This window comes from Mya arenaria, chromosome 4 (genome assembly GCF_026914265.1).
Source record: "Mya arenaria isolate MELC-2E11 chromosome 4, ASM2691426v1".
Lineage (NCBI taxonomy): Eukaryota > Metazoa > Mollusca > Bivalvia > Myida > Myidae > Mya > Mya arenaria.
In genome coordinates, this window is record NC_069125.1 from 5,613,644 (window position 1) to 5,626,829 (window position 13,186).

At 35.2% G+C, this 13,186-nt stretch overlaps 1 protein-coding gene across 2 annotated transcripts in view; it reads right to left on the reverse strand.

The window, feature by feature from the left end:
• Positions 1 to 13,186, reverse strand: part of LOC128231146 (huntingtin-interacting protein 1-like) — a 39,586-nt gene that overhangs the window by 7,494 nt on the left and 18,906 nt on the right. For both annotated transcript variants that reach the window (XM_052943601.1, XM_052943600.1), the window contains exons 19-28: positions 12,413 to 12,575; positions 11,778 to 11,954; positions 11,289 to 11,465; positions 10,463 to 10,641; positions 9,429 to 9,518; positions 8,801 to 8,863; positions 5,318 to 5,418; positions 4,601 to 4,830; positions 4,026 to 4,087; positions 3,562 to 3,669 (exon numbers count right to left, since the gene is read on the reverse strand). In XM_052943601.1, the coding sequence (XP_052799561.1) occupies positions 3,562 to 3,669; positions 4,026 to 4,087; positions 4,601 to 4,830; positions 5,318 to 5,418; positions 8,801 to 8,863; positions 9,429 to 9,518; positions 10,463 to 10,641; positions 11,289 to 11,465; positions 11,778 to 11,954; positions 12,413 to 12,575 (1,350 nt within the window). The remainder of the gene's footprint in view (positions 1 to 3,561; positions 3,670 to 4,025; positions 4,088 to 4,600; positions 4,831 to 5,317; positions 5,419 to 8,800; positions 8,864 to 9,428; positions 9,519 to 10,462; positions 10,642 to 11,288; positions 11,466 to 11,777; positions 11,955 to 12,412; positions 12,576 to 13,186) is intronic.

Consider the following 13,186-nt stretch of genomic DNA (forward strand, 5'->3'; position numbering starts at 1 on the left):
CTAAATATTACCATAAGACAAGATTTTCTTGATGCTACTGACGACAGTCTTCAACAAGGGAGGTAATTACAATGTGGTGACCATTAAAAAGGAGTTCCATACGGGCATTTTATCTTCGCCCGTGGGCAAGATAAGAATATCTAGCATGGTTAATTTATTGGATCTACTTATCTGAGGTGGGGGGAAAATATTTGTTAATCAAAATAAGTTTGCTGAAATCTTTAAATCACAGCTTTTTGGGGGTTTGCAAAAATAAAGCGTTCTAAAAGGCAATATGATTTAAAACGTATTGAAATCTCTACAAGTTAATAAACAGAAAGAAAGTTGTTAATGAAAGCCAAAGACCTTGGGCTAGTTTCACGATAAAACTAAGACGAGAACAAATCCTATAATCTGATTGGACAGTAATAATAACAATCCAATCAGGTGGCTGTCAAGTATTTGCTTAGTTTGTTAGGCAACTGAAGTTATTTTGTGAAACCTGGGCCAGAAATGCTTAACATTTTGAAATCAGAACTGGTTAATAAACAGACAGAAAGTTAAAAGCTAACAATTGGAGATTCTACCTACATTTAATTTTATAAGCTTAAGCAGCCAATTGTTTAGAACTTTGATAATTTTCACATCGGCAGCCAATTGTATAAAACTGGTTATCTTTTTTGTTTGGTCAAGGATATCCAAAATTGTTATTGATGGGTCAATATTTATCCAAGAATAACAGTAAACCAATCAAATCATTTAAATATAAATACTTACCAAAAGATCACATTAAACCAATTTCTATACAATTCACTGTAGTTATCTTTTGACCAGGGTTCGGGTCATGATTTGATTGGTTAGTAGTTATTATTGGATAAATATTGGCCAATAAATTAACATTTTGGCTAACTTTAACCAAACCAAAGAATTAACGAGTTTATAAGCTCGACTGCAGAGTTATATTAGCAGTTAACATGTTGAGGCTATAAAAGCTTGATGAAGTAACAATGTTAGTAATTATATACAATCAGTTCCACTCACTTCTTCTTGGTCCTAGAACATATCAAGTTACACAAAAGGTTATTTTATATAAATATGATCAATTTTGGGGTCCACTCATTAAAGTTCTTAGTCGTAAATTGAAACCATCTTAGTGTCATGATTTCGCTATTCTACTATAATATATTACATGTGAATTGATTTGGGCCAATGTTTAAGTTTGAAACAAAGTTGCGGAAATGAAAACAATTCAGTTGTTACCATCTCGTGAGACTTTTGCAAATTGAAGATATCCAATGGTAACCATTTCATTGAGCTATTCTATTAACGTTGAATAATAATGTGTATTGACCCTATATAATGTAAGTATCATTTGAAAGTATTCTGGGTAATGCTTATTTATTACTAATGTGTTAAACCAATGTCCGAAAAAACATTACAAAAAAAGTTTTTACAAATTGTACAATTGTTCTTCATTAGACGTAAAAAATAAATATTTTGCAATATTTCTGGATGTTAATCCTTCAAAATTTGGTGTCCATGATGTGACATGATCACCCTCACTTTTCTTGCACCTGAGTTTTTCCTCTAACAAAGTCAGCAATAATAATGAGGGGACCTTTTATGCATACAGAAACAGGACCAAAAAGCTTGTTTGCTTATTTATTTTAGGTCTCTTTTTTATAATTTACTTTTCAGCAAATAAAACCATATCAATTGATATCAACATAGTATTGGGGTCCCAAGGCATCCAAAATGTACACAATTCTGTATGACAAAGATCCTTCTATGAAACAGGCCCTATGCCTAAAAAAAAAAAATACATTTGGTTCGGGTTACCCGACCCTACCTACGGAATAGGCGCCGACCCTACCGTTTTTATAGTCAGTTTGAAAAAAAAAATGAAAAATGAAAAACAAAAAAAAAATTCTTTTTTTTTAATTGCTTTTTAATATTAAGTTTAAACCTTAAATGCTTGTACAGAAGATAGCTTTAGCAACATTCCCCAATGATGAAAATTATATTCTTATATAAAACCTAAAAAAAAAAAAAAAAAAAAAAAAAAAAAGCCTACCTACCCTACCTATTTTTTTTAAGAATGTAACCCTAACCAAACAAAAATTTTTTTAGGCCCTAGAGCATTATCAAGCATAATCATTGTTATCTTATTATTTCTGATTAATTATTGATATCATGGATAAACAATGTTATATTGAGGAACATTTCCTTTCGATGATTGTTTTTAATCTACTGATGAAGGCAAACGTTTAGATGTTAAAGTTTTAAAAAACATAGCGTGTTTTGTGTGAGTTTTTATATAATTGTTAAATATAATCAATAGAGTGTTCGACCTATGTTACAAGGTATTCAACAAAATTGCACCCATACAGGGGCCATCTATTCCACAGGTGTATCGTAAAATCATTTTTTTCCAATTTAATATATTATTCAAAACTAAAAGCTTAATTGGACAGCTTAGGTCAAGTTAATTTGACTTTGCAAGTAGAACTTTCAATTCAATAGTCACTCACTTAACATTCAATTGAAATCTGATCTTATGATGTTTTGTTGTACAACCAGTTAAAAGATGGTACAATATTTAATACCTCTGATTTATAACACCCATGGAACCCATGCACAGTTATTTATAGCATATAAGCAAATCCTCGGAAAAGCTTAAATGTTTTTCAGCACTGGGCCATCCTTAAATCACTATCGTACTATTACACAGGCTTGACAACCTTCCCTGCACTACTATAAAACATGCCTTTCCTGCCCTTACATGATAATTGAAGTAACGTGTTCTGCCCATAGTTGTTCTCACTCAAGCAAACTGTAGACCTGGGTGTTGTTTCATTAAGAATTCTATGAGTGTTTTGTACCTTGGAGAGTTTCCAGCACTGCAGTTCTACTGTTAAAAAACACTCCAAGGTATGAACGCACTTCATTGATCCTTGACTGAATATCTGGCTAGTTTTCACTGTTTTGTTTTTGTTTAAAGGTTGTTTTTTTTCACCAAACTGAACTAATTTTTTCTTAATGTTCTTAATATTAAAACATATTTCCATGTGTTAGTTGAGCTCTCCTTTAGTTGCCAAAACCATTTCATTCATTTCCAAGTTTGCAACAAGATATTAAGTAACCTTCTGACTGAACCTCTTCTACAATTACAGCCCCTTCTTACCTTTTACCCCCTTTTTCATTTATGTGTTTGCACTATTTAGATTCCACCCCTTCTTAAACCTGTTCCATCCCCTCTGATTCCCCTGCCAACTGGTAGTGTTGTAAAATGTACATGCTTTCCTCTCAGTATTTCCATGTTTTCCCCTACATATTTACAAAGTTTCCCCTCAATATTTCCAGCTCAATAACAAGATTATCCCCTGATATACCTGTTTTAATCGATTAGTTTCAGAAAACTGTTGCTAACTGATAGTACAGCTTACTGCAACAAGTTAGACTGACAAGAGACTGACCCTCTAGTTAAATTACACGCCCCCCCCCCCCCTTTTTTTTTTTTATCTATTTTCCCTTTATTTCCACGATTTCTAATAAATATATCAAATTCCCCCCATTTTATACCTGTTCCACTCCCTCTGATTCTGCAGCCAGCTGGTAGTGTTGCTTCCTAAGCGTCGACATTTTCTGACGCTCATTTTCTAGCTCCCTTTCAAGCTCCAATACTCGAACCTAGAAAATTTAAAGACTTCCAGTACAAAAATCAAATATTTAACATATTTTATAATCTGTCAATCTAAAAGCCATCTTGGCCTAAACACTTCAAAAATGAATATTAAGATGTTGGACATCTGTTACGGCTATTTAAACATATTTGGAATGACTCAAAATAAAAAAATAAAATGTCATCATCTGTGCTTTTTGCCATTGGTTGTTCTACCAAAATTCACGGAAATCAAGCACATTACAGATGGCGCCATTTTTTACCTTTCGTGAACCAAGCCCTTTGACATAAATATGGCTGAAATAAAGTCGTAAACGCAAACAAGTCTGTAGGAAAACCAAAACTTCTTGAAATGCCAACTGACCTGCGAGTCCATTTCTTGTTTCTTTGTCTGTATCAGAGATAGGTGGGAGAAATCCATTAAACCTGAAACAATAAAACAATATAAATGTTTATGGGAGATTTACAGTTAAAAGTAATTTGCTTTACTGATAAGCCATTGCTGAAATTCAACAGGCCTTTTGTGTAAATGTATTGACGGTATAATCAACTACAAGCATTCTTCCATCAAATTCTGTTGATCTATGTTAAAGCTGAAAAATAATACAACATTTTCTGCACTATGCTTACAATCCAGAATTATTGTATTTTTTTTAAGGGTAGACAACTTGTATTCATGTTGAAATGAATTTTATCAGATGGTTATATTTCTTGGAGCACTGAAATGTAAAAATCATATTGAAGGTCACATAACCCTTTGTGTAGGTCACAAAAATACCCTACTACCAGGCACTACTACCTAGGTCTATGATGGTGCGAGGTGTTCGAAGTATTAGAGTTATATCTCTAAACTGTGCAAATGTTCGCTCCACAAAATTTGCAATAATCTATGGTTATCTAAGCCATCTTACAATCAAACCGTAATCTAAGCCTACTTACTCTGATCCTCAATAATCTGCACACCAGACTTCACCGAGGCGACCACATGGCCTGTAGCCCTGGAAACGTTCTTCGATGCATCCTGGACGTTGGTTAATGCCTGGCTTGACCTCTTAGCCTTTACTCGTGACGAGACGACCAACTGGGCAGTGGACGCTGCAATCTCTTGTGAGCAGACAATCAGTTCTTCAAGCTTCCCCTCGCCGTTGATTACCTTGTCAGCTGCCTGCCTGTGAATGAATTGCATCGCTCATTTGTCAAGACATTACCAGATTGTTGATGGATGCTGCAATTAAATCAAATTTCACGCTTGCCTTCCTTGTCGACACACCCTTATCAGCAGACAGAGCAGCGTACAGAATTTCAATAAAAAAGATTTGTCATTAAGGGTTCCAGGTAGGGCCTTCGTTGGGGGATCCCATGGGACAAAGCTCCCATTTAAGCTCCTTGGACATAAATCAATATTATTCTTACCCTGAGATATGCCTCAGTGATTCCATTCAGTCTAGAGGCCAATTATTTTAATCTTAAGCTTAAGTTAGATCTAAGTTGGTTATTATATATGGACCATTGGTTTAAAGAATTTTAAGACCCTAAGATTGCATTTAAACATATATGCAATAGTTGTTTAGAGTTACAAAGGCCAAGGAAACAAGAAATTTATGGATCCACAGAAGATTTTCACATCTTCTGTTCAAGCGGTTCACATCAACTTACATGAGCGTTGTGGCGCCCCATCCCACCGCTTTGGCAGCTGATAAGAAGCCTTCTGTCCATCGATGGTTCTTCTTGTAAAACTCCTTGGCTGTATGGGTACCCTATAAAGAGAGAATTTGAAGTTTTAAAGTCATTCTTATTTAGGTATATGATGAAAGAATAAGGTTGTCAATCCATCAAGCCTATTGGTGATAATATTAAATTTTGATTCCCCCATAGAGATTTGGTATCATTTGAAAGGGAGTTATCTACTGATTTATGTTATATACCATAAATCACCAAAAAGCTATTTAATGCAGTTATTGCAGTTATAAAATGATAAAACGATGATAAATATTGGGGCAAGTGTGGGGTTGAATGCTCATAAACCCATTTAGGACCCCTGTAAATTTATTTTTTTCAATCACTGTTCCAAGGCATTACCCCGATATTATTAAATAGACGGGTTATTGCACTAGTACTTCATTGCTGTTGCATTTTTTTTGTTTTTTTGTCTTGTTTCATGCCATTTATAATGCTCCAAAAAATGTTAAAAAATGTAAGGACAATTGCAAGATTGATCACACACAAGATAGCTTTAACATCATTGATTTTGTTTTCATTGAGTTTTGACTGACCATGGTAAGATGATTACCCCGACATTTACTGAGAACAATATTTTCATAGTTGTTGATGTATTTATTGTTGTATGGCGTTGTATGTCTCTCAGTATGTGTTTATTGCGTTGTATGTCTCTCATTATGTATTTATTGTTGTGTGGCGTTGTATGTCTCTCAGTATGTGTGTATTGTTGTGTGGCGTTGTATGTCTCTCAGTATGTGTTTATTGTTGTGTGGCGTTGTATGTCTCTCAGTATGTGTGTATTGTTGTGTGGCGTTGTATGTCTCTCAGTATGTGTGTATTGTTGTGTGGCGTTGTATGTCTCTCAGTATGTGTTTATTGTTGTGTGGCGTTGTATGTCTCTCAGTATGTGTTTATTGTTGTGTGGCGTTGTATGTCTCTCAGTATGTGTTTATTGTTGTGTGGCGTTGTATGTCTCTCAGTATGTGTTTATTGTTGTGTGGCGTTGTATGTCTCTCAGTATGTGTTTATTGTTGTGTGGCGTTGTATGTCTCTCAGTATGTGTTTATTGTTGTGTGGCGTTGTATGTCTCTCAGTATGTGTTTATTGTTGTGTGGCGTTGTTTGTCTCTCAGTATGTGTTTATTGTTGTGTGGCGTTGTATGTCTCTCAGTATGTGTTTATTGTTGTGTGGCGTTGTATGTCTCTCAGTATGTGTTTATTGATGCGTGGCGTTGTATGTCTCTCAGTATGTGTTTATTGTTGCGTGGCGTTGTATGTCTCTCAGTATGTGTTTATTGTTGCGTGGCGTTGTATGTCTCTCAGTATGTGTTTATTGATGCGTGGCGTTGTATGTCTCTCAGTATGTGTTTATTGTTGCGTGGCGTTGTATGTCTCTCAGTATGTGTTTATTGTTGCGTGGCGTTGTATGTCTCTCAGTATGTGTTTATTGTTGCGTGGCGTTGTATGTCTCTCAGTATGTGTTTATTGTTGCGTGGCGTTGTATGTCTCTCAGTATGTGTTTATTGTTGCGTGGCGTTGTATGTCTCTCAGTATGTGTTTATTGTTGCGTGGCGTTGTATGTCTCTCAGTATGTGTTTATTGTTGTGTGGCGTTGTATGTCTCTCAGTATGTGTTTATTGTTGCGTGGCGTTGTATGTCTCTCAGTATGTGTTTATTGTTGCGTGGCGTTGTATGTCTCTCAGTATGTGTTTATTGTTGCGTGGCGTTGTATGTCTCTCAGTATGTGTTTATTGTTGCGTGGCGTTGTATGTCTCTCAGTATGTGTTTATTGTTGCGTGGCGTTGTATGTCTCTCAGTATGTGTTTATTGTTGCGTGGCGTTGTATGTCTCTCAGTATGTGTTTATTGTTGCGTGGCGTTGTATGTCTCTCAGTATGTGTTTATTGTTGCGTGGCGTTGTATGTCTCTCAGTATGTGTTTATTGTTGCGTGGCGTTGTATGTCTCTCAGTATGTGTTTATTGTTGCGTGGCGTTGTATGTCTCTCAGTATGTGTTTATTGTTGCGTGGCGTTGTATGTCTCTCAGTATGTGTTTATTGTTGCGTGGCGTTGTATGTCTCTCAGTATGTGTTTATTGATGCGTGGCGTTGTATGTCTCTCAGTATGTGTTTATTGATGCGTGGCGTTGTATGTCTCTCAGTATGTGTTTATTGATGCGTGGCGTTGTATGTCTCTCAGTATGTGTTTATTGATGCGTGGCGTTGTATGTCTCTCAGTATGTGTTTATTGATGCGTGGCGTTGTATGTCTCTCAGTATGTGTTTATTGATGCGTGGCGTTGTATGTCTCTCAGTATGTGTTTATTGATGCGTGGCGTTGTATGTCTCTCAGTATGTGTTTATTGATGCGTGGCGTTGTATGTCTCTCAGTATGTGTTTATTGATGCGTGGCGTTGTATGTCTCTCAGTATGTGTTTATTGATGCGTGGCGTTGTATGTCTCTCAGTATGTGTTTATTGTTGTGTGGCGTTGTATGTCTCTCAGTATGTGTTTATTGTTGTGTGGCGTTGTATGTCTCTCAGTATGTGTTTATTGTTGTGTGGCGTTGTATGTCTCTCAGTATGTGTTTATTGTTGTGTGGCGTTGTATGTCTCTCAGTATGTGTTTATTGTTGTGTGGCGTTGTATGTCTCTCAGTATGTGTTTATTGTTGTGTGGCGTTGTATGTCTCTCAGTATGTGTTTATTGATGTGTGGCGTTGTATGTCTCTCAGTATGTGTTTATTGTTGTGTGGCGTTGTATGTCTCTCATTATGTGTTTATTGATGTGTGGCTTTGTATGTCTCTCAGTATGTGTTTATTGTTGTGTGGCGTTGTATGTCTCTCAGTATGTGTTTATTGTTGTGTGGCGTTGTATGTCTCTCATTATGTGTTTATTGTTGTGTGGCGTTGTATGTCTCTCATTATGTGTTTATTGTTGTGTGGCGTTGTATGTCTCTCATTATGTGTTTATTGTTGTGTGGCGTTGTATGTCTCTCATTATGTGTTTATTGTTGTGTGGCGTTGTATGTCTCTCAGTATGTATTAATTGTTGTGTGGCGTTGTATGTCTCTCATTATGTGTTTATTGGAACTTGACCCTTGTGCCTTTTTAAAGGACCAATGATTTTTAGGCAACTGCAGCTAATAGCATCAAACTGGCGTAAATATTGTCAGGTTATCTTTTGGCTAGTTTTCATTTTAAAGCAATTTGATTGGGCTACAGTAATTATTGGATAACAATTGACCAATCATTAAATAATTCAGATAACTTTAACCAAACCAAAGAAATAATCAGTTTTATAAGATCAACTGCTGGGCTTGTCCCTGTAGTTTTCATTGTATTTTGGAGATGAATTTGGCTATACCTCCATCGAAGTATCCATGCCATTTTACCTATAACGCTTAAAAATGGAAACAATACGTACCCTGCCCTGTGAGACAATTTCATGCTGCAGATCTCGGGATTTCTCCACCAGTATCTTGATACACTGAAATAGGCAAAGGTTAGAGTTACTCAAACACTGGAACATTAACAGAATAGAAGGATTACTCCTACTCAAATCTGTTATGTGGATTTGAACATATCTCTATTTCTATTTCATGTGGGTTAAAATGACAATGTATCTCTTCTCCAAATCTTGAATTGGACAAAGATGAAGGTCATTCTAACCATCAATTCCTTACTACCATCTACATTTGTATTTGAATTATATGCTTGTAAGTCAATACAGAGGTCAGATATAACATGAACTGAACTGATTTCTGAAGATTAATAATATGTTTTGTCATTAAAGGAGAGAAGACAAAGCATTTCTGGATACATCTCAATTCTATGAAATCCATATCACTGATATGCATTGCATTTTATCTGATTCGAATACATAATTGTTTAAGACAACATGCAGACAAGTATTCAACAGAGTTTCATGATAATTTGATACAAACTATTGAATTTATCTTATTCCGCTTATTAAATCCCCCTGTTTGTAATTATTAAATACTTGTTTTAACCAACGGAGAGAAGTCAACAAAGAAAATATCGCCACCACCTACCTTCATGAGGTCCGTACAGGCGTCCAGTATTCGTTCATTCACCTCCAGTTTCACACCTGTTGTATCTGCTCGCGTCTTTTGTAACATTTCCTGTTAACCAACAAAACAACAATGATACTGAATGTGACATCTGAATAATTGTGGTTTGAAATACAAAAAAAATGTAAACAACTTGTACAAAGTTTGTTTAAGAAAGTCCTGCAATTCTAACATAAGAAGAACTAATGTGGTTGAAATGATTGTAAATAGGTACAAAAGAAGTTGAATCAATCCACACTGATGATAGAAAAATGGTGAATTTTAACAAATGCTACATGATTTCTGGTATCCATGACAACACACATGTGTTGTTGACTATTAAAATATGTGTCAATATTTGCAAAAGAGGTATAATTTCTATAGTCCGGTAACACCATAATTTGACTGTATAATTTGGCACTTAAATATGCGAATATTTCATGAACACCTCTTTAGCAGTAACTTTTAAACATTTGTTTTCCCAAATATTTATATGGTTAAATTCTGCAAACTTGCGGAACAATCCTCCTATACTTAGTTTTCGTTTTTCAACCTCGCTTTGATTCCAAGTCTAAGCGTTAAACAGCTACACACCATAACATTTTTTTAACCAGAATGATTATTAAACAATTCAGTATTTTACCAATGTTTGTAAATAATTTTCAAATCAAGCTTCATAGGTAGTACTGAAAATTGAGATTAAAAAAATAGATGTAAGAACATTTCAACAAGAATTCAGCTTATGGGATGTCACGCCTGTCAGAAGCACCCATAATATTTCCACAAAAAGGTTACTATGACCTTGACCTCAAAATAATCAGAAATCATCTTATGACTATGATGAATGATGACAACAAGATTGAAGACTTTACAATCACTCAAATATAATTAATCAGCAAAGAAAGGGTGACAACTGATGATGACGAATCAACCAAGCCAAATTATTCCACATGTGTTTCAGCCATCCTCCATGGATGACACAAAAGCTAAGAACAACATTCTATTTCAGCCCCCACCTGTATTTTGCTAGCAGCCTCCTCTATGGCCCTGCTGGTCTGTGCCATTTCGGAGTCCAGCATGTCCCCAATCTGCTCTGTCTTCATGTCATCTGTCTTTGGAACCAGATCTTCAGTCAGGGTCATCAGACGCTTGATTTCATTGATACAAGTTGACACCTCACTGGCTACACTGCCACCTAAAATTGTTGTTATCATTGTATGAATACAAAACTAAAGCTAAAACAGCAGAGTACAGCCAGATCATCCAGCAAACTTATTCCATCACTAAGTGGACACCAGTCTTGAGCGGGCATCAAGGTTGCTACATAGAGGTGACTCTTAATTTAGGATATATAGTTTAAATGAAAGATATGTTTGATAACAGGAATACAACAAATCTTCAGTCAGGGTCATAAAGACACTCGATCTCACCAACACATCACTTCTAACACTATTGCCTGAAATGTAATTTTCAAAAGCATTGCATTCTGAATCAGTGATTTTTTTTGGAATTATTTTTACCGCCTGTGCCTTGCAAATTGGGAAGGAAAGTCTACTTTGGGAAAAATAAACAATCAGGCTAAAATAGCTAATATGATGGCAATTATACATGTTTTTACTTTCCTATGCATACATTATGCTGTGAAGGGTTAGTCTTGTCAAGGTTTTGTTTATTTTTTCAAAAAATTAATTGCTTTATTCATTAACGTAATCTGTATTTATCAAATTGGGAAAAAACTATATATTTTGGGGAATAATGAACATTTTCACAAGGGGAAACAGCCTTTAGAAGGCAGTAAATTGCACCCAAGAAAATCACTGATTCAAAACATGTCTTACATACCTTTTTCCACTGCCGCTAACACTGCCAGCCCACTCTCCCCAGTTGTTCGGCATGTATTGGCCAGATCATGTCCTGCCTCTATTTCCGCTGTAGCCTGTGAGGTGGCTATCCCGTGAATCACACAGTCACCAAGGTGATGGGAAAATTTGGTGATATTCTCTACCAACTCGGCCAAATCTGCAAGTTAGTTATCACAAGATTTTATTAATAAACTTAAATTATCTTTTAACATGTGTACTGAACCGATTTTACAACTGTTTTCACCGTCTTAAACAAAAAGTTAAAATAGTTCAAAATTTATGTTATCATTAGTAAAATAACAGATAATAACTTTGCCCATAGTTTTGTCAATTACTCATAAAATGTTTTGAAAACATCAATTTTAAAACATATTAAGATTTGCACTAATGATCAAAACTCAAGTTAAAAAGAAATCTTACAATTATACACAAGCAATTGTAAGATGGTAAACACCCTTAATCTTACTACCTTTCTTGTCTGCAAAGTATCCATTAGTAGATGACTGCAGTTTTTGTAAGGTGGAAATCACTGGTTCTCCACGGAGCAGCAAGAACTCCGCAGTACATCTCACCGAGGTAAATGTGGGGTTGTGGAACTGATCCAACGCATCCTGGATAAACGCTCTTCCCTCCGCAATACTCTTGCCTGTGATGGGTGGTAACAAGTTTCATTTGATTGTGTTATTAAGTTAAGGCCAAGGGGTTTTCTTATAGTTTTTGATTGCCAACAGGGTTGAAGATGACAACAACGACACCAAGGCTATGTAAATACCTTGACTTGATTTTCAAAGAAAAAAATAGCCAAAAATATCAATCATATGGCTGACAATGTAAAGTCAATGCCTGTTGGTTTATCCAAATCCACAGAGAAAATTAATCTATTTGAAGTTTTATGATAAAAACTAAAACAATTAAGCCAAAAATAAATCCATATAAGGGTAAAGTTGTCTTAACATATTTAAAAAGAAGTACTTGAAAATGTTAGGAATTATCTGCCCAACATCCTTTAAAGATCAAACCAGTAATACAACACAACTATAGAGATTTTTTCTAAGGCTTCGACATTAATAATCATGAATGTGCACTTAGTGAAACACCACTCACTAAGCAAGTTCTTATGCAGGCTGTCTAGGTCTGAGTTAAGTCGAGTCTCAGACGACTGTTTGTCCGCCATTAACTGCTCCATCTTTTGTCTAAGGGCAGACAACTGCTGGTTGAGGTCATTCTCTGTCTGAGATTTGTTCATCTCCGTGTCTGCTAGGCTTGCCTGCAATATCACAAGCCGTTGTATCTATCCTTTATAATGACATTTCCCAAATTTTCTACCACATAAATACCATTATAAAACTATATACATTATATTTAAGTTATTAAATGTGTTTCTTTAAAAAAAAATAACAGTAATTATATTGTGATATCTAAGATTCCTTTTAAAAAGAAATGATTTTTTTTCCACAAAATTTCAGGGATCATAACAGACTGAAAATTATAATCATGAAAATTCAATTAAGGTATTCAGAGTAAAGGAGCTTAGAAGGTAAGACCCCTGTTGAAATTGTTTCCAGACCTGTTTAAATTGAATTCTTGGAACATTGAACTATTTTAATGCAGATGTCCACCTGAATAATCAAAACTGAACTTAAGTCTGATATTGAAAACTCTCAATCCTGATTTCAGGATTAATTATGAACTTTATTAAACCTGCTACAAACTGAACCATTGAACACCATCTCTAAAATTACAGTTTGGCTTAAATGACATATTTCAAAATGATTCCAAGTTACAGGGTAAATAGATATAACAAATAAATTATAGCCACTGTTTTACTGCTTGAGAATAATATTTTTCTATGCCATAAAGTCTAAACAGAATATACAA